Below are 22,377 nucleotides of genomic sequence, written 5' to 3'. Positions count from 1 at the left end.
TGGATTCCATCGGAGTAATCGATTTTCCGATGGTGAGAGACTGAAAAACTCTTGTTAAGGTCGAAGGTGGGCCTTGAAAATCTTTCCCATCGGTGTCTTATGGTATCCGATGGATTCGAATAGAATCTAGTGTCTTGCACCGAAATGATCGATTTTCCGCTGGTGAGGCGGAGATCGAAAGCGCATTAACTATCATATCAAATTGTGACGCACGTGGCCTTATCCATATCAAACTCACGGGGTACAAATAGTCTTAACATGAATATAGTGACCACGCCCACTTCAACGCCCCACTCAAATCGAGTGTAATTTTCGAACATTTTACCATCGTGCGGATTCTCTACGGAAAAAGCACTCAATGTACCTCTGAAATATTAAACTATAATATTGTGGCTTTCTATTTCGCTAATTTTCTAACTTGAAGGTAAAGTTTTTCCCTCGTCATTTTAACCTTTTCTCCGAGCGGTTGCGTGAAATTAACAAGGCGTTTTTGTTCAAAACACAACCGAGCAAAGCGTCTCGGGCGATATCTTTTTTACGCAAGCGCAATTTAAAAGTGTACCGCCTGAATCAAAAAGAGGAACAAATTTCCTTTGTTTTGATATGTAAAGTGTCGAACAAAAAGCAGATTTACCCTCGTCAAATGGCGTTTCAAAACAGCTGTATCTTCCTCCTTTTGATTTTTTCCTATTTGGTGAGCGTGAAAGCAGTAAGAGAGGGATCGGGAAACTCAGAAAGCACTTCGGGTATTAATCTGCCATTGTTTACTTACGAGATAAACAAGTATGATTTGTGAAGTTCATCGCAGTATAAAGTCTAACTAAATGCCTTTTTTAAGCTTGTTCGCTGGATTTTTCGTAAACTTCCCTGATTAATTTTTCGTTTCAGCTTACTAATCTATACTATTTCAAAGCAAAGAAGTTTTCAGAGAAAACCATGAGTCGGTCGTTTCAATGATTGTAAACAAAGTGTTTGAGCAATCAGGTATACGAGGTATAATAATCAATAGCCATATATCAGAAGTCTTCAGAAAGAAAATATTCTGTTTTCAGAAAGCTGTCAAGAAAGCTAGTAATCGTGGCAATTAAATGCACTTCTTAGCAATTTGGAAACGGGCCCTCGGTATCGATTTAAGGTGTATTACAACGAGGTTGATGTACATCAGCTTAAAGATGAGAACAGCCAGTTGAGGGGAGAAAAAATAAAATTAGAAGAATCGTTGGTACAGGAGAAGGTAAAGCGATTGCGAGTGGATAAAAAGGCCCGAGAAGCCCTCGAGAAAGCCGAGAAGAAAGGGGCCTTCTACAATAAAAAATTTATTCAGTTGGCTAAAAAAGTGATTACAAATGGGAAAAAAGGTAGAGGCCCAGCTAAGAAGAAGTTTAATGACTATTCTAAGCACCATCAAAAGAGAATTAAAAACCAACTGAAGGAGGAGTGCCAAATACACTCTCCTTTCTTGGGCTGTACAATTTTGTTGCAACCAAAATTGAAGTCCTCAAGACTGAGACTAATCAATATGAAACTATGAAATCTTGTTGGAGAGGGAGAGCTTCCATTTACAGAGTCTGACCCAAAGGCCCTTAATAATGATGACATTGATCACATTAATATGTGGCTTTACCTCAAAGATAAATTCATGATTTCAAATGAGGCCTGGCATGAAATTGCCATTGAAGGCTAATGATCTCCCCTATATATATTCCATCAAGAAGCGAATTAATGAGCTAAACAGTGAATGGAACTTGAAACCAACACCAGGAGATGCTGAAGGTGTTCAGTTAGGATTTGCAGAAAGCTTGCAAAAGCACATTGTTAGGCTTCAGAAGAATGGAGAAATCAATGATGGAGAAACTATTAAGATCAAGCTTAGTGGTGATGGTAGAAATATTGGAAAGGGGCTTACAGTTGTCAACTTCATTTTCACTATTCTCCATGAAAAGGATGTGGCAATGGGTGAGAAGGGAAATTATATACTTGCTGTTATAAAAACTACAGAGACATATGATAATCTGAGAGACAGACTAGTAGACCTTCGAATGGAAATGTCAAACTTAAAGGAGATAAGTGCAAATAATTGCGCCTATAAAATTGAATACTTTTTACGTGGATATTTGAAATTTTTAGCACTGTAATGTGGTTTAGGCAGGGAAAATGAGGATTATGCTTGTGTGTGGTACATAAACTTCAGAACGTCCCACTAAAGTAGGTAAAAGGCCCCAATTGACATACGAAGAAAGTCGATCGACTTCCTACCCTCTGGACGAAAATTTCGCCTCTTACCCCCCATCCCCTCTGGAATTTCCTGGGACTTTGACCCCCCCACCCCTCTGGAATTTCCAATTCCCTCCGTGGTGGGGGTATGGATATTTTCTGGAAACACACAATATAAACATTCCGACCTATGCTTGTCCCTCTTTGCAGTCAAAACAAAGACATACAAGTGATCTGGGCTAAATTTATGGACATAATTGGTGATTTGAGGCTAGATTTTACATCTGAAGAGGGTATTCTTGAACTGCAAAGAAATATCAAATCATGGTTTGAGCACTTTCTCAAAGTTTACCAAGCAAAAGATGTCACTCCCTACATGCATGCACTATGTTATCATGTTCCTGAGTTCCTGTCACTTTATCAGAACATAGCATATTACACACAGCAAGGCTAGGAAAAATATAATAATAGAGCTTCTAAAGATTTCTTCAGATCCACAATTCACAGAGGGATTGATGCCCTCAAACAACTGTTTCTGAAGAAAAACAGGATTCAGTTCCTGGAGGCAGCAGGTTATGAAAGGGTTTAATAACACCTACAACGATGAGCTTGTATTCAATGATTGGACTTCTTTGTCCCAGCCAATACTTAATAGTTCCTGGAATTACATAGGCAAAATCTTCACCTACATTTAAAATTCTTTCATCCCACTTCAGCCCCAGATATGAATCAAGCACCCTATTTGACTCCAATTGGTAAACCATCTTCCCTCTTTGAAGAACGCCGGGAAAAGCACTCCCAAGACCTTCCATGAAAACATCTTGGTCAACATTAAGGCCTATGTTTATATCAGGGTCCTCTCGCTGTCCAGACCAAAGCTTTTTCTTTATTTCACGAGCAAGTTGGCCATGGAACGATTCTTTTCTATCCTCTAGAGAATTTTCCGAGGGAATGAACAGCTTTTCGCTGCGAACAAACGGAAAATATCCAGATCCTCTATCGGCCCTGAAGGGTGTCCATTCATCGAAGCATGTGCTATAGCCAACGTAATGAATTTTCAACCTCTTTTGTTGATTTTGGCAACCTCCCTGATCTCAATATCATACAGTTTTGTATCTTTCTATCGCGGATTCGCCTTTCTAACGGGGGTTTATGTTAAGTATTTGTTGCAAAATCACTTTGCTTTTTTTATTTCACTATTTAGCCTGTCCGCCATTTTGAAAATTCGCAACGGAGAGCATGTGCATGGTCGCGTACACCTGGAACCGAGAAAAACAAATGTTCATCGCGCTGGGGAAAGAGTTTGATATGAAAAGAAAATTTCACATCAGTTCATGGAAACGTCAACGCTTCCAAACAATATATCCTGGTACATACATTAGGAGTGGACACGCAGGAAAGGTTAAAACAAGTAAGTTATCACGGTTATAGACTCGATGTAATAACAAATGCCATGAAGACATAGTTTGATGCTACTCTGGTTTGCAGATTTAATGAATGTGACCGAAGAAGTTACAATTCATAGACCCAACGTTTCGACACTCCTGAGGAGTGAAGCGAATCGTGACGGCGCTGATGCCGAGTCTCCTTTTCCGTTGGTTTTCTCTTTTTCTGCCTCATTTTAGAACTCTAGCCCAAGGGAAAAGGTCGGAAATTGTCTTCGTTTTGGGACTGGTGGGCCGAGTCTCTGTTTGTATCCATTATTGTCGCGAAATATATTACTTTTCCCCGCGCTAACAGTGGCCGCTCGCGCGAAAAAAAAAAGTTTCTGGCGAAGCGATTTGCTCACGCCATCAGCGTGCACTACCGGGATTTTGAGCACGTTTACGTATACTGAATTTGATTGCGCGGCTCTGCTAGCTTTGTTACAATTAATAATAAACTATCAAAACATCCCGTGCTCCCCCTGATCAGATAATGCACCATGTTCATGCAATGATCTGTTTACATTTTTATCGCAAAATCCCGTACCAACGCCAATTGTTTCGTTTTTGACGGATGCACAGTACTCAAAACACTTTCAAAGGTCTGGAAAATGAAGCTACGTTTTCTTGGAATGGATTGCTACCTGCATTAATCGTGAAGAAAAAACCAAGATAAATTTGTTTACATCTTTCTTTTTTTGGTGCATTTTAACACTTACGTTGTTGCATCCATTTAAGTCAGGGATTCATTTTAGGAGAGAGCAATACAGAAATCCCGTATTGAACTCTGCAACCAATCTACAAATATGACATTTTCCCAACAGGAACAAGATATTTCTTTGCTTAAACTTCTGGTTTGTTTTTCTTTTCAGACAAGCTCTTTCACAGTCTAGTTCAACAATTCGTGCAATAATTCTACGCTATTTCTGCAATTTTGCATCTCGACTTTTGTGTAAGCCCCATCTTGAGGAATTCAGCAAAAATGGAATATTTGTGTATTGTAGCTAATTCCATTCGGGATTTTAGTGCGTCCAATACTCTATCTTTTGACCAACCGGTTTACAGATGAATGTAAATATCCATGATCTGGATTTAAAGAGATTATGTAGAGGGCAATACAAGCTTTGACACTGCACTCCTTCGAACGTCAGGCATTACTTAACAATTGGTTCATGCTTTAGCGTGCACTATCGAGTTATGTAGCACGTGGGAAATTTGGAGAGCACGAAAGAAGCGTAAGAGTTGCCCGAGACAATAGCCGAGGGCAACCCTAGCTTCTTGAGTGCTCTCCAAGCTTCCCACGTGCTTCTGGTTTTATTTTTTTTTCCCAACAAGCTCTTTCACAGTCTAGTTCAACATTTCGTGCAACAATTCTACGCTATTTCTGCAATGTTGCATCTCGACTAGCCTGTAAGCCCCATCTTGGGGAAATTCAATAAAAATGGAATATTTGTGTACTGTGGCTAATTCCATTCGGGATTTTAGTGCGTCCAATACCCTATCTTACCAACTGGTTTACAGATGAATGTAAATATCCATGATCTAGATTTGAAGAGATTATGTAGAGGGTAATACGAGATTTGGCACTGCACTCCTTCGAACGAAGAAGCTAGAGGTGCCCTCGGCTACTGCCTCGGCTACTGCCTCGGCTACTGCCTCGGCTACTGCCTCGGGCAACTCTTTCGCTTCTTTAGTGCTCTCCAAACTTCCCACGTGCTACATAACTCAATAGTGCATGCTAAGGCATGAACCAATTGTTAATTAATGCCTGACGTTCGAAGGAGTGCAGTACCAAATCTCGTATTGCCTTCTATATAATCTCTTCAAATCTACTGGTTTCTCAGATTCGCAAGTGGTTCCTTATCGCGATCCAGCCATCAAAGGATAACGGCGCCCTAGAATTCTGGAGTGAAGATGTGAGCATTGATCTCAATAGTGCGATTCCAATCAGATATTTTCAGCCAATCACAGGCCTGAAAAGTGGGACGACTTTCATACCGCCATATATTGGTATGCCCTTTGAAAGTAGGTATACTATGAGAGGATCACGATGCATGATACAGTTATTGCAGACTCGTGGCGGAGGATAGAACACCAGTCGCTCTGTTTGAAGTTAACATGAAATATATTTTCATTTTCCTGTTCGTTTCAATTCTTGGGTTGTTGGCCGTGAAGAGAAGTGCTGCAGGTAAGTTTATTCATTTCCCTGTGCTTTTAAAACGAAGTGCTTCAGTCGTTTACGCACAGTACGTGTTTTTGCACGGCTGTGTGGTTTCCTGTATGGAATTCTTTAAGTCTCGATTCAAGTCCGATTCGCATGAGCCGTATATATGATTAATTAATATACTTAAATAGGATTTCTAGCTGTTTCTACAGCCCGTCGGTCATACGGTCGATGCTGTTGCGCATGGGAACACATCCACCGTTACAGCGAGGACAGTTCAGCGTCACAACAGTTAGATAAGCCGATTCAACATAGATAAAATTATCTCATTCACCCCAAGCTCACACCGAAGTATATGTGTGAAAGAATTCACAGGCGCGAGTCTTGGTCCAAAGCATGGTTCGTGACTTTGCTCGTCAATCGTGCGGTTGATGCCGTTGGGCTTGGGAACACATTTACCGTTACAGCAAGGACAATTTAGCGTCACAACAGTTATATAAGCAGATTCAGAATAGATAAAATGATCTCATTCACCACGCGCGTTCAGACAATTTTGTGCTGAAATTCCAGCCGGTCTCTCCAAAACAGGACGTTTGACTGTCGGTGCTCTTGATGTTCTAAACTGATTTTCCTGCTGTTTGGTTGGTCCCTGTCTTTTCCTCTTAGTTGGTGAAATTTGCAGCGTAGAAGGCCTTTTGGTGACGCAGAATTTCATGAGAATCGTCACTTGTATACACCACTATGGGATAACTGATCCAATAATCTGTCGGTATGCGTCATTTTCTAGTCAATTCTTGTTCGCAGTGTTCTCGTCACAACTTATTGAGAAGTTTAGGAAGGGAAGTTTTCAGTCTTCCTCAATTTCTCAAATAAATTGCATGTAGTTGTTCTGTGTATAGAAGAAGTCAGGAAAAATTGTGCGCCGCGGAGAATGTAGCACAGAGCCAAAGTGGTATTGATCGTCGGCGAGAGGGGGCGTTCCTTAGCAATGAGGTCTCTTGAAATTTCGATGCTGACAAACAACAGCGATTCAAACCATGTCAACAACTATCGGTACTATATTAACGACGTATATACGACCTTGATACAACAAACGAATTATACAGAACGATATGGGATGTCAATACTGCTTCATAACTGCGAAGGTCGCTTTCATATCCAAGTCTTTATCCGATGTTCAAATATATGACTTTCATATATTCCCAGCCATTTATTCACCACTTCACGGTGACCAGCTCCTAATTGGCTTGTTAGCTCACTTTTTCGGGCCTTCTTTTCACTACTGCTTAAGTAGAATTCATAACTGCGAAGATCGCTTTCATATCCACTTCTTAATCCGCAGTTCAAATATATGACTTTCATATATTCCCAGCCGCTTATACAGAACGAATTAGCCATACCGGTGGACCGACTTTCAATCACAGCGAATGATATCACGGCAAAACCGACCAATCAGTTTTCAGCAGACTCATATGACTCATAGCACTCGACTGTACTAGAGAAGTCATCATTGTTATACTCTACGCATTTACTCTCTAGGGCTGAGATTTCAAGCCTGTTGTGCTCACTAAAGCCGTCCGCAATTAATAGGAGTTTTTGTGAAGAAAAATTCGTTCGAATTTCTACGGGACAAAGGAAGCTGTAATGGGGAGATTTTGTAGACAGCGCCGTCCCTTTTCGCTAACATGATGGGATCTCTGTTTGCACTATGATCGAAGTGTGATCTGACCGTCTTGTCTGATTTAAAGACGGTGCGCACGCCTTGTTGTTGTAGGCAGCGACCGAGAATCTCTGAGACACTTTCAATGTAGGGTAGACCCGTATAAACCAAAAACCTTGGACGGTATTAGAAGATCGATCAAGATAAATAGAGCGCGTAGATATGGAATTTCTCTTCGAGTGTTTAACTCGATAGCTCATGAACCACGGGACTTTGACGCATTTGATTTTTTTTCCTGTTTTTGCCAATGACCAAAAAAAGCTTTTATTTCTGTGTCCATCACTACGAATATGACTTTCATATTCATTTCTTAGCCATATATATATAATTTTCATATATTCACATTCATTATTTGATCACTTATAAACCAACAGTGACCAGCTCCCAGTTGGCTCGTTAGCTCAGTTGATAGAGCACTGCACCGGTATCGCAAGGGGTCATAGGTTTAAATCCCGTATAGGGGTACTAATCGGTTTAGAGGCACTCATTGACAAAAACAATTGGAACGAGGGCATCAAATTGGATCTTTACGGTATTTGCTCTCTATGGCCGAAATTTAGTCTTCCATATCCGATTAGAGATGTGTGTATTGGAGTGGGCTTTGCGAAGAAAATATATCATAATTTTCCTGGGACGAAGATAGGCCATAAGGAAAGGTTAGACTGTACGTTTTTTTGTCTCCCTAGTTAAGAATTAAACCGTTTTCATACGTAATTTTGACTTGCATTTGCAAGAACTAAGAACTGGGTTCAAGAATTAACTTTTCCTTCTATTAGCATTGGGCTTTCGCAGCTTCGTTGGGTTGAATAGATATTCGGTAATCTTCTTCCCTGAATGTTACTTCTACGATTGGTTTTTTTATTCGAATAACAAACATGTTTTATTGACATGAGAAACAAATTTCTGTTTACTTTACAGATAGATGGCAAAAGCAGAATAACGCGCCAGTGTGTTTTGGCGCAAAGAGCGGACAGTTTGGAAGATTCTATGTTAAAACTGCTTTTAAAAGGGTGGCCTCTGTGAAGTTGGTTCATCTCTACGGGTACGTGTCCTGTGATACACGACATGTCTCTTATTGGTCTTACTAGGGCTGTGGCTCGTACGGCTGGAGACGGGGCGAGATTAATGTTGTCATAACAACCTCAGGCGATCAAGTTCTTTTGCCGCCACACGAGTTCATCGCAAATAAGAGTGCTAAATGGTCCAAGGTTCCTGGATATGACTCATTTTCCTCAGAGTTAGTGCTCTCCTCTTTCAGTTCCTCCCACGTGAAATACAACCAAGAGTTACGAGTGTGGTATGGCGAGGATCTGATGAATGCTGGCGAGGCAGACAATGGAGGCACCGTTTGCGTTGATGTATATGCAATTTTCGTCTGAGCTTTCACTGAGCAGCAAGTAGTCGTAACAAAACTTTTCATAGTTTTTATGTAATGGAATCATAAACTAGGAAAGCGCCTACTTTTGAGATCAAGGTTATCACTTTTCTGTTCTTAGGACCAGTCCTTATTTACCACTGGAGGGGAAGGGAGCGGGGGAGGGGTAGAAGGATTTGATTAACGAAGAGGGGGGGATAAGTCCTCGATAACAGAGTATAAAGTGAGAATTATAGAAAACTGGGTGTTCCTTTTTTCCTTTCATCCACTGTCCCCTCCCCTCTTCCCTCCTTTAGGAGCCTGGCTACGCAGGTTACGGTTTCTAATAGGGTCTATTGTTCTTTAAAAATAATTCGAAACCTCCCCCTCCTCCCTTGGGGGGCGATGAATGATGACTGGTCTCTAAGGAAAACAAGTTCATTAGTTGACAACTATAAATACAAGTGTAAGTAGGACTGGTCAGGTATTTCACCCCCCTAATTGTGCTCTTGATCAAATGTAGTTTCCTGTTATCATGTGCTCCGGAAAATTGTAATCTGTTGGAGTGCTTTCAAACGAGGGGTGCATCTCAGACAGTATTGATAATAGAAATAAAAAAAGTAAAAACAAGTAAGGTCAGCTTTATGTTATGTAACAAAAGCAATTTTCACAAGGAAAATAAAAGAGTAACTGCTGCTCGATGAGTCAAGTTTCTTTCTTTCCAAGCCTAGGGATTCATCTTCTCCTCGAGCCTCTATGTGTGTAAATGTGGCAAATTGACTGAAAAGACTGAAAAGGAAGAACAAATATATATATATATATATATATATATATATATATATATATATATATATATATAATTAAGAAAGGTCATTTCTGTCGATTGTAAAAACAGTTACGCTTTGAAATCAAAAAGGCGTTTAAAACGAAGTCCAAACGGATCACTAATTCGAAACTATTTTCAAACCTGAAAGCGCATAAGCTGTTGCATGCCCATATTTTTTCAACTCTTAGCCGGGTATGGGTAACTGGCGTCTAATTTCTACAGTGTTACCCTTGAATCATACATAAGGTCACGACAATAAAGAAAATAATCACCAATTCAAGAAGCTCCTGATTGCCAAACAAATTCCTACGTTTGTTTACTTTTGCGTTTTCTTCTTTACAAATCGAGCCAATTGTTAAATAATCTCATCTCATTTAACTAAATATTAAATAAGCACTTCGCTTTCATCTGTGTATATAGTCAAATAAACTGAGCAGCTGGTCCATACCGGTGCAAAAACATGTGATGCAAAAACAGGTGACACCTGACGTTACATTGTACTCGTTAATCGATTAAGAAAGGGATGGCTTATCAGCTAAAGGGAGAACAAAACTTGAATGATATTTCTACGTTTCTCATGAGTTCAACTTCATTCCATTTCCTCTATTTTTTATGCGAGCTGAGATAAACTTAAAGAATGCCAATTTTACCCTTAAGCTTTGCTGAGAGCCTTTGGATGAGGCTTTATTTGGATATCGCGGTCCCCAAACCGTTAGACAGTCCGGGCCATAACCATTTCTGGATACTTGATGACGTCACAAACATGGATGTCGTAGTGGGACATCGAGGAAACTCACTCATTACTTTATTCGAGCCCTAGCGACTTAGTTCCCGACCCATATCCCATGAAACCTTGTAAAATTACAGAAGACAAGCAATTACACACAACAAGCAAAGAACTAATGGTGGTCGCGATGACGAGAAGGAAAAATTCAGATGAAAAGTCGGGTGGAGGTCCATGTTGCGAAGGGCTCGATCGGGGAATAACCTCTATTTAGTTGAGGTTTTCAGGTATGCAACATTTTTTTTGATTCCTAAAAAAAATCTTTTAAAAAACTAGAATAAATTTGCTTCCAATTTGTCAAAATTCCAATCGAGTGCACGAGGTTTTTGCTCGAGTGCACGAATGTTGAAAGTCTGTTAGTGTGCAAACTACCAGACGGATTCCTTTGTTCAGATCCATCGGAGTATCGTGTAAACCATAAATTTTAACCATACGTTGTGGCCGACCAATTTAAAGTAAAAGGACAATTATTTATCGGACCTTTATAAGCCTACATTGTGAATTTCAGATCAAGCCAACAGCATGGATGAACACATTCAGTATCTCGAGCCACTTTGACGTCTTTGTGGCACAAATCTGCCACGGACCTGGGTCAGTGCTACAAACAAAGAATCTTTTAAATCGGAGCTCTGGATGAAATTTCGAATCAATGTCGATCTTGACATCAGAGAGATTCATTCAGCCAAGGCGAATGCACACTAAAAAATAATTTCAGGAAACCACGGATCTAACACATAAATGTGATTATCCAGCGAGTAAGTTCTCCTTCGGGCAAACATAAAACAAAGAGGTATTCGTTCACTGAGCTCTCACATCTTCAGGTATCGTATCCGGGAAATGTGCGATAAAAGCGGCATGAAGATGAAAATAAAGAAATCACATTGGTGGAAAGCCTTGCCGAAGTGTCTCTATTACAGCATTCCGGAAACAAAGGTTGGAGTTTAACTACACGAACTGATGAGAGTGAAATTTTCGTCTAAAACCACAAGGGACTTGTCTGTAATTGTGAAACTCGTTTAGAAACACCGCTCGTGCTTTCACACTTTGCAGTGATTACCTAAACAAACTTTCTATACGGGGTGTTCAAATCATTGGGTAATTGTAAAGGACATATTATTGCTGACTAAAAGCTGTAGGACCGAATTTGTAGTGTTCTGAGACCTAGATTCTCCCGCGAATCGATCAATAGCGCGCAAAATACCTCGAATGATTCTCTTGCATTGAATTCGATCATGTGTATTCGTCTTAATATAGATTGTGACTACTTGATTTTATTTTATCCCACTCATGTGTTTATTGGCGTTTATATTCCAGGTATCATAATTTCAAGATCAAAGCTCCACGTGGAACACCGCTTGTTATTCAAAGTGAAGACGACAACACGTATGACTCGCATGCACTGGCTTGCTTTTTCCACGAGAAATGGAACGCATTCCAGAGGCTCTACGAGAAGTCCAGATTTTCAGCAAATCGCAGAGAAAGACATACACTTTAGGGGATGTCAAAGGGTAGCAGATCGGCACGGTTCAGCACTTTCTAAACATACAACTGCATGCTTTGCTTCGATGTGGCAAAATAACCAGGAATTGAAGGGTAAGTTACTGTTTTCTTGCTTTACTGTTACTTTTTCGTAAAGGCTTGATGGACTGAAATTGATAATGTCTATTTAAAAATCGGAGAGAAACAAGATATTGTCTTTCCTCGACCTATACTGGAGAGAAATGAAATTGTCCCGATTCCGCGATCTCACACCTCACTCGTCCCAATTGTTATCAGTGCGCGTTATTTGGTTCAACCTTATTTAATTGGTTTTCTTGTAACCCAAAATAGGGAAATCAACGGGGAACGGACACTAACATCGAGGCCAAGCTCTACCCAGAAGTTCTCCAGATACAAACAGGCTGGCGGAGGAGCTTTTATTCCTGTGACGCTCTTGGTGGATAGACCACAGCGTTACAAAGAATTTGTGCTTGAAAGAATCCGCTTTACTCTTCCAGAATGCGAGAATGTCGAGGACATGCATGTTGAATGTTTGAAATAAACGAATATTTTTAATGGTATCTTACGTCCAGTCCTTATTAGCGAATTTTGTTTCAGCTTACTACCGCATTACAACATGGCCGCCACAAAAAAAAAAAAAAAAATCGGCTTCTTCTCGTTTCCAGCATCTCTCGGCCAAATTTGCTTTGTTTTGGTTTTGATCTCACCCAATCACAAAGCTCCTATTTTTCACAAAATCACTTGCCAAGTTGTTATCAGACAGTTTGCTGTCGGACTGCTGCCATTGGATTTAACATGGTAGAACATCGCTAACTTGCAGTAGATGGTGGTTAACGTGATAGAACATGGCTAACCTGGGGTAGATGGTGGTTAACGTGGTAAAAAATGGCTAACTTAGGGTAGATGGGGGTTAACGTGGTAGAACATAGTTAACTAAGGGTAGATGTGGGTGAACGTGGTAGAACATGGCTCACTTGGGGTACATGATGGAACATAGTTAACTTAGGGTAGAAGGGGTTAACACGGTAGAATAAGATTAGCTAGGACATATCGTTACTCATACGTGAAAGTTATGACATTAATATTATTCAGCCACGAAGTATATACCATCACGACACACGACCGTTGAAAACCAGCTTGGTAACCTTGCCTCCTTTGCAAACTGAGCCTCGCCGTGGACCACACCGTCAGTTGGCACCCTTGGTTCTAAAACGATTTGTTTATTCCCATACAAACTCTTATAATTTTGTTATGACTCTTATTACGCAAGATGATCATCTCACAGCTGGAGCTTGGGCCGCCTGTGATGGAAAGTAATTTAAGCATGCAGGTTCTGATAAACAGTACAGGAATAGAATCGTGAATCGTGCCGGCGAGCCATGCGAGCATATGGGAGGTCTCTAAGGGTGCTTGCAGTAAGAATTTTTGTATCAGAATCCTCATGACCTCTCACACGTTCACACCCCTGTACCAAAAAGTGTGTGTTTCACCGCATCTGTAGCAGGGCCAATAAGAGTTTGCTTCTAGCCCTCATTTTCCTCTGTTACTTCATTGCTCGTATACGGAGGAAACTTGTCTTTTCAGACCAATTTATAATAATTTCTATTCAAGGAACAAGAAGACCCGCTATAAAAAGCACTTTGCAGGCGGTCTATATTAAATTGACATTTTTGATCAGTTTGTCGTGGTGTTCAGTGATTGATGAGGTTCGCAATAATGTTGACAAACTTCATCTTCTTGTCTAAACTGCCTTCCCAGTTTGGGTTGGAACCTTTGCAATTTTGGTCTCCTTCCAGACAGTGAAGGGGAAAAAATCGCTTTAATCAAGCCCAATAGGAAGCCCAATAGGAAATAGCAGCCTGGGAAAATGATGAAAAGTTGCGTGTAACAACCTTGTTAGAAACATTACCTGAAATTCCACATTACCTGAAATTCGTGCGTTTCACGATGATGAAAAGAGTCACTCATTATGATTCCCTCTTCTAATGCGACGAAGACGGCACCACTATTGGTTGAAATAACACTAAAAAATGTGACAGCATGGAATTCAGATCAAATGTTCAATTTAAAAACGTATCATCAAATATGCAAAAGCCTTTTTTTTAAGTAGTACACTCGCTGAATCTAACTTATGAAAACGCTTTAGCTCGATGGAAGCTAGCAGAGCACTACTTTTCCTTCGGATCCCAATAAATTGTCTCATGCTGATATGTAGTTCAGAATTGCTTGAGAAATCCAGTCTGTGTAGCCAGCGGTTTTAAGGATCGTTCGATGAAAATAATCGCTATGGAGTCGCGAGAAAGGGCAGTGATGATGCTACCTTCCATTCCTCTCTCTCTCTCTCCCTCTTTCTCTCCTCCCCCTCCCCCTCCCCCTCTTACTCCCCCTCTCCCTCTTTTACTCTCTCCCTCTCTCATCTTTGTTGTTTAAAATTGACGCAAGACCTTCCGCTAGGCTAGGAAATATAACATATCGAAAGGAGAGGAGAAGACCTCTCAATTTTTTTCCGTTCAAGTGGGAGATTTGTCATCCATCCTCCGCCTCCCCAAGCATAGTATGACTACCATTAATAACAAAATATTACATAATGTTAACCCTTTCACTCTTTTGATCTAAAAAAACAATTAATCATACTTTTGTTTTATTTTGTTAATTCTGGTCCTAAATCAAACAACACACCCTAATTGAAATTATTCTAAATTTCCATAACATGTTTGGTTCATGATGTTTTGATGCTGCAGGGTAAATTACTTACATTAAATTCAAGGTGTGATTTGTTCTTGACATTATTCCAGTTTGTTATCAAGTTTTAAGAAAAGTATTAAAAAAAATTAATTTTGTTCCGACAAAAGTTTGTAAGAAAAGGAATCATATTCCATAAAATTACATCCAGAAAAGATTAGAAGCAACACCTGTAAATTAATTCTGCCTCTGAGAAAAAATAATGATATATGAAAATCGATGCAATGGCAAAATAACTTAGTAGAGAACTTTCGGCTCATCTAAAACAAAGGTTAATGTGAAAATTAGGGAACGGTTTATGATCTCCTGTGGTTTCTTTGTTGGAGCGGAAGAGAAACGGAGTCACTGAGCTTTATTTTAAATCTGAAAACATTTTCCTGTGGTGTCTTCATCCTCCGTCTAAATGTATCGCAGTTATCAGCTGTTTTCGGAAATTATATTTTTCCTGAAACCTCCCGAATTACATTGACTTGGTCAATTCTAATACAGATATGGTTGATGAGACCCCCAGTAAGAAACTTTTAGCTCGAGTATATCATAAACATGACAATATACTATAGAAATAGGGGGTAGATTAGCATGTTACGATTTTCAACATTTGTTGAGAGCATCATATTTAGATTTCGGCCTTTTCTATGACTATGATAAAATAATATACGAACGACAAAAACATATGCCCCGTGACGAAGCATTCTGATTTTTTTTTCGAAACGCTCGTTGACAAAGGTAATATAACTCCAGCAGTAAGACACTTAAACGCGCGGTGTGAAACTCTCATTTAAAATTAAACTTCAATTATCTCCCAAGACAAAAACTCAAATTTATTTGAATTTACTCGGTTGAGCTCAGCTAATGTCGAGATTTCTGAAGTATTTGCATCATAAAAAGCTAAAATGTAATTTTTCAGGGCACCTTGTGGCTGAAGTGTCAGCGAAATTATCAGAAAATGGTCAAAATAGTCAGCATTTAGGAAATTAATGTTAAAAATCTGTAACATTGAACAAAAAGAACTGACATCCTGATGTGGTATCAGTGTAATATAAGTTTATTTAGTGCTTTTAAGATGTCTGTAACAGGTGATATACATGGATTAGAGCGATATAAGGATAATGCTTGTGTATTGCTTGGCGCAGGCAATCGACAGAAACTTTCATTCTGCGAGCTTATGAATGCGTATTAACAGAAATTTAATTTCTTAACGCATCTTACCACCCTATCAAGAAGATAACTACAGCACGGATGGAAAACGGTATAAAATAAGTATTTATCATGGCGACCATAAACTCCTCGACAAACCTAACAGACGAGAGTTCTGGGTATTATGCCCAGCTAATACCAATCGCGGTGTTGATTGCCTTCGTTAACGGCGTCGTATTTGTGCTTTACGCCAAAGACAAACATCTGAGAACACCAGCTAATTATTTGCTGTTCAGTTTGGCAGTATGCGACTTTATGACAGGGCTTATTAATATTCCTCTATTCATTATTGTATTCACAAGAGTATTTGCTCCTCAACCTGGCAAGATTTTCGGATTTTTCGTGGTAGTTCTGCATAATATGGTAATAGTTTCAGTGGTTTACCACATCTTCTTAACAACTGCCGAAAGATATTTTTCAATCGTTCACCCGTTTCGTCACCGATGGAAGATAACAAAGGGTACAGTTTTGAAGATTATTCTTGTTATTTGGTTGGTTGCCATCGTTATAGCTTTCCTGCCTATCGTGTGGTTTCATAGGTTCATTTACTTTCAAGAAAACATTTCATCTGTAACTCTACAGATACAAACGGGTCATAATATATTCTGTATGGTTTTTGTGTTTCTTTTGCCATATACTGTTATGGTATATTTACAAGTTATTATGTTCAGAAATATTCAAAAAAGGTCCTTTAAGTTTGGCAAACAAGAAAGATTAAGCTGTACTGCAGTAAACCGAAAATTTAACAGCATGAAGCGTAGTCTGATCATTTTCGCGCTCATGGCTTTTTTTTATGCTGTTTGTTGGTTTCCTTGGTATGTGGTCAGCCTCCTCATCAATCTCTGGTTTCCTCTTAGTTACGAAGCACAGATTGTTCTTTCGAAGTTTGCTCATGCATTTGTCATAATAAGGTATTATGCTTCCATTGTCAATCCGGCACTTTATATATTTCTTAAAAGGGACTTCTTCGCGTCTTTAAAGTCCATCGTTCTACGACGTACACCAAAAAGAACAAACAACAGTCAAGCCACAAGTTTGATCACGGAACGCACAGTTAATAGAGAATATGCTCTAGGCCTCTTAACGGGGCAGGATAAAGAAGCACTATAGAATCTTTCGGTGGTTTAGAACTACAAAAAAAAAAAAAAAATGGCAACAAAGGATACATGATAAAAATTTGGCATTAGTTATTGAAGATAAAACTTTGACTCCCCGGTTTCTTTCCCCATCAATTGTTTTTATTTACTACATCATGCTCCAGCCTATCGCTCCCCATGTAAGAACAGTTCGTAAGATGGCCGGTAGAGGTTCTTATGAAATACTCAGTTTAGCCGAGAGTGTTAACGTTTTCTGTAGCAATTTAAAACGACTTCGCTCATGCCTAAGCTTTCTTATTCCGGAAAGCTTTAATAAATGTAATTTTCATACGTCTAACAGCTAAACTTTTTGGCCGTTTTACGGCCAACGGCCAGCCCCATTGAGACCTTCTGCACTCTGCTTTTATCAATATATTCAAAATTCATCTATAATATGATGACCTTCGTCAAAAAGTTTAAATGCTGTTCATGAAATCAGAATAAACCCTATTGGTTAGTTTTATACTTTTTACAAAGTAAATATACTCGGGTTTGCTATCCATGCATGCACAGAGTTCTCCCAGTTACTCCGTAATTTTAAACTCCAGATCTAGTAGCTGACATTTACCCGGTTAAAATTAAATGAGCTGATCATGTCAAGCACTGTGATCTTATGGCGGATTTTGAAATAAGCTTGGTCACCTATTCGGTTTAAAAACTGCTCGGGATAATAGCTTGCGTTCTTCCCTTCAAGGAGGCAAGAGAGAGCGGCGGAAATCGAACCTACCTTGTGTTTGCAAATTAGACACGAGTTTTAATCGGTTTAAGTGTGAGCCCGAACTCACAGGCTTACTTCTGGCCGAGAAGTTGATCAATTGACTTGACCGCGGCCTAAACTGAATTACATCTCACGAAGAAGAGCAGTCCAAAACGTAAAGTGTTGGTACTCTGTATATTGATAAAATAAGATAGTTTGTGTTCATGGCCAAACTCAAATTTGACAAAATTTTTTTTGTCGGTCGACATCATTAGCTCATAAAATGCAAACTCTACTGTTTGAAAAAGAAAAGAAAATAATAAAAACTACCTCCTTTGTCATCACAATTACAAACTCCAAACAATTTTTAGGACTGTTCACCGTTAGCACATTACTTGGGGTTTTTCAACACTCACTGTCACCAAAATACCCCTCACCCTCTTGGATGGTGCCTAAATTCACCGCCTTGGAAGATTGCCTATCACGTGAATGAGTGACTGACACTCCAGAATGGTTGAATTCCGTTTGCAATGTCTCGTTCCCATTAGGATAGATAACTGAATGCGAAACTTGCCTGCGTCTCCTGAAGGTAAATTTAAGAGTCTGTAAAAAGTCTCTTTTTAGAAAAGTGTAAAGCAGCGGGTTGACAACTGAGGTCATGTAGCGGATAAAAAGCGCCACTTGAGACGGTACAAGCAATTTAGAGGTGTCGAAGGACAACTGGTGTAACAGAAATACCACAAACCAAGGAAGCCAACAAATCAGAAATACTGACGACATAATGACGAATAGTGTTAGACACTTAAACTTGCTACCTGAATGTTTTTCAATGCTTCTACTGCGGCGCAGAGCCATTCCGGAATCATTACTACGTTGATGCTTATCCCTTGGTTTACCATAGACGCCTTTAAACATGTCAGCGAATGCATACATCAAAAAAATGTAGGGTAGAACCAAGACAAATATCGAGCAGAATATAGTGAAACCGAATGCTAACCTTGAAGAAACTGGCTTTTTTACTGGATATATCTTATGAATCCAGGTAAATGGAATTGATGATATTAGAAGCGAGGAAATCCAGACAGTAATTAGCACTGTTAGGACGTTCTTTTGGTCAAGAACGCGATGTTTAAATGGAAATTTAATCGCCATGTAACGTTCCCCCGTAACAATAACTATGTGGTAAACAGTGACGATGGCTATGAAGTTGTGAAGAACTGTTACCAAAAATCCCAGATAGAACCTTGTTGCACCTTGGGATTGTACCAATGGCGTAAAAGACATTATTGTAAATAGAGGAATGACTACAATTCCGCAGAAGAAGTCACAAGTTGCCAAGCTGAAAAGTGGATAGTTTGAAACGGTCCGCAGAGATCTATTCTTGAAAAATAAATAAAGGACCAAACTGTTGATGAGGACGATAACTGTTGCAATGGAAATCAATTTTGCAACTTCCGTGTTGTTTGTCTCAAGCTGGTTGCTGACTTCGTGCAGATGATCTGAAAGTACCGTTGCATTGCAGGACTCGTTGAAGTAGGGTGCCGTATTATTATCCATAGGATATGATAATACCAAGAAAATCAAATGTCAAAATAATACTTTCAACTGAGTCGAAAGAACTGATGAGTTGACGAGATGAACTATCTTCTTGACTTTCTTCTCAGAAACTTTTGATGAACTAGCTGTGTGGCGAGTCCTGTTTAGCCTCTATATCCTAGCACTCTAATAAAAAAAAAAAAATAGGCTGGATCAGTTTTCACATGGAAAATTACGTCATACAGATTAGTAACGCAAGAAGGAAGTAAATTTAAGGAACTGCCACGGAGCAGCTCCTGAATTTTAATTGTTAAAAATCATCAGTACATATAAGCCGACCCAAGATAACATTGCTATAAAATGTTTATGTTTATGTCTTAAGTTTTAGTCGGTGGCAACATAAATCAAACGTATTGCAATAGAGTAACCAGGCCTGCCAAATTTGTGGACCAAAATTCAAGTAAAATCGCGTTTTATAACCATTCGTTTGGACTCAAGGGTCCGGTCCCACGAATGCTGAAAATATGTATACCCCAGGGAAAAAAATAACTTTTAATCTTTTCTGAAAATTTAATAGTGCCGTGTGTCAATTCGACTGTTAGCAGAAAGATAACTTCCCTGGATCTGAACTCAAAATCTTATAAAATCAATGTCAAGAAAACGATAATTTAATAGCAAAAGATCTACAATGAGCCCACAGTTATTCATAAGAGACAAGAAGATACTGCGTTCTCATTGGGTTAACCATAATAAGAGACTGTTACGTATTATTTCAAAACTAACACAATTTATAGAGGATCGATGATCTTGTTAATGAAGGTTGTCCCTTCGCTTTAACATTACGGGTGTGACGATGGGTTTTCGCGCACTAAACTGGACTTCGCGGGAAGCGTACAAAACGGGGGAAAGTAACCCGGTAGAGACCAGTCGGCTTGCGAGAACGGAAACTCGGCACGATTTATCTACTTCGAGCGAGCTAGTACGGACGTCAAGGATGAGACAGCGTTCTGGTTCCACAGCAGACATTATTCGAAGAGCACTCTAACATACACCATCTTAGAGCTTTCAAATTACGATCACTCGGGGTAGGTGACCGCTGATTGATCTGTATGACATTACATACCCTTGCATGGTGAATGTAGCCATAATGCAAGTCAATAATGTCTAGTTGAACGTCAAGGACGTTAGAGAGACATCATTTTTAAGGTAACCTTCTTTCTACCCGAAAATGAAATTTCAAACAGCGTTAAGCATTTCAGTTTCAATTTTATCTATTTGATAATGTTTCTAAACATGTAAAAACTTAAAAATCATGCGATGACTTCACACAAAAAACTCTTCCTGGTCAAGCAAACGATTATTCAAGATAATTATGATATAGTTGTCGTCTCTGAATCCTGGCTGGACCCTCCCACGACTAATAATGACATCCAAATTCCTGGCCATATCATTTTCAGGCAGGACAGAGATCCGCATAAATCTGGGGGCGGGATCGTTGTCTACATTAGAAACTCATTTAAAGCATCGATCATCGATAACTTGCCAGCAACTATGGATGCTAATTCCCAACAACTCTGGCTTAAAGTCCAGTGCAGGAAATCAAAATCTCTTCTACTATGCGCTGCTTACAGGCCAGACTTAGTATCCATGTCTAGATTCCTGGACGATTTTATCACCTCTTTTATGGACTAGGAATGGAAGGTATGGTTGCTGGTGACCTTAATGCAGACATTTTGCCGGGCTCCTCTTGTCCTGAGGGTCGAGCTTTGATGGATCTCTGTAATTCACTTAATCTCTCGCAGCTTGTTACACAACCAACAAGGACCAGTGATACATCTGTAACGTTAATTGATGTGGCGCTTACAACAAACAAGAGCTTTATTACTATCTGCGACGTAAATATTTCGGCAGATGCTGATTATTGATTGGTAGCGGTCACATTGAATCTCAAAGCTTTAAAGCCTCGGCCTTTTTTATATTTTCACCAGAAGCTACAAAAACTACAACCCTGAGTTATTCCTAAGTGATTTGATGTGTGACCCTTTTCACATTGTTAATATTTTTGACGAAATCGATGGCCAAGTTGATGTATTCAAAGAGTTATTCCTCGACACGCTGAGTGAACACGCACCAATTAAGCGCATCAAGATCAAGTCACGCCCGAATCCGTTTATCACACCTGAGATCAAACAATTGATCAAAACCTGGCAAAAAAAGGCGCGCAAAACAAACGACAAACGACAAACGACAAACTCCATTGAGGCGCTTTTTAAGAGCGTATCCATGAGAGCACCGGGCAGTCGTTCCACATGCCGTCTCACCGATTTCAATGAAACTTTGCCAGTTTAAAGGGTCTACCCCAAAACTCAAGAAGACAAACTAGTTTCTGTTTTGGTTCTTTCCGGGGGGAGATAGACCACCCCCCGGTTTTTCTTGGTTTTCACCGAGGAAATCGCTGCAAAATAGGTAAGATGTATGACGCTCTCACTGCGATGGTATTTAATCAATTACTCTGAGGATTTGCACACATATTTTTACATCCTTAGTTAATGTTCGCTGCAAGTATAAGTCCATTTGATGGACGGCTTGTCAATCAACAGAGGCAAATATACGACTGTGTTTTTAGACTTTTCGATTCATCCAAATATTTGATAACTTTGAGGTCAAATATCTCCCGTTGTCAGAAAGCTACAACACTAATCTTAATTACCTTTTATAACCTATTATTTCATCTCTGAAAATCATCAAAAAAATCTTTGGACACTACCGTATTTTTGTGTTGGATGTCTTTTAAAATCTGCAACTGTGACAAGTTTCTCTCAACTACACCTGTCACGCAATTCTTGCTCTAGGCGATCACTTGACGAAATAAACCTACATTTTTAGCTCTTTATATAAGATGATTGATCAAGAAGGGTGAAAAATGTGAAAAACTTACGAGTGTTTTTGTAGAAATGGAAAATTTCACGTTTAGAGAGATGCATGTAGGCGAAAATTCAATGAGAAAATCGTAGCGTTTCTTTCTTCAGTCGTTTATTACTTTGGAGATTTGCGAAAATCAGGAAATAGGGCTCTTGTACAGA

General features: G+C 39.5%; 2 protein-coding genes and 1 pseudogene across 2 annotated transcripts; 2 read left to right on the top strand and 1 right to left on the bottom strand.

Annotated features, from left to right (window-relative positions):
- Positions 1-5,521: 5,521 nt before the first annotated feature.
- Positions 5,522-9,042, top strand: LOC136284352 (uncharacterized; annotated as a pseudogene).
- Positions 9,043-15,997: 6,955 nt separating this feature from the next.
- On the top strand, positions 15,998-17,035 carry LOC136284205 (neuromedin-U receptor 2-like). Its single transcript, XM_066174050.1, has one exon. The coding sequence runs from the start codon at positions 15,998-16,000 to the stop codon at positions 17,033-17,035; it is 1,038 nt and encodes a 345-aa protein (XP_066030147.1).
- A 1,031-nt stretch (positions 17,036-18,066) lies between these two features.
- LOC136276982 (adenosine receptor A3-like) lies at positions 18,067-19,472 on the bottom strand. The gene has a single exon (XM_066158530.1). The coding sequence runs from the start codon at positions 19,313-19,315 to the stop codon at positions 18,164-18,166; it is 1,152 nt and encodes a 383-aa protein (XP_066014627.1). The 5' UTR covers positions 19,316-19,472; the 3' UTR covers positions 18,067-18,163.
- Between the last annotated feature and the right edge of the window lie 2,905 nt (positions 19,473-22,377).

This window comes from Pocillopora verrucosa, chromosome 11 (assembly GCF_036669915.1).
Source record: "Pocillopora verrucosa isolate sample1 chromosome 11, ASM3666991v2, whole genome shotgun sequence".
Taxonomy (NCBI): domain Eukaryota; kingdom Metazoa; phylum Cnidaria; class Anthozoa; order Scleractinia; family Pocilloporidae; genus Pocillopora; species Pocillopora verrucosa.
The sequence above is the reverse complement of the archived record's forward strand: the minus strand, read 5'-3'. Positions and strand labels throughout refer to the sequence as shown.

What these genes read in the sequence shown, in the direction of transcription:
- LOC136284205 (XM_066174050.1), top strand. Translation starts at nt 15,998, where the DNA reads ATGGCGACCATAAACTCCTCGACAAACCTAACAGACGAGAGTTCTGGG.
- LOC136276982 (XM_066158530.1), bottom strand. Translation starts at nt 19,315, where the DNA reads ATGGATAATAATACGGCACCCTACTTCAACGAGTCCTGCAATGCAACG.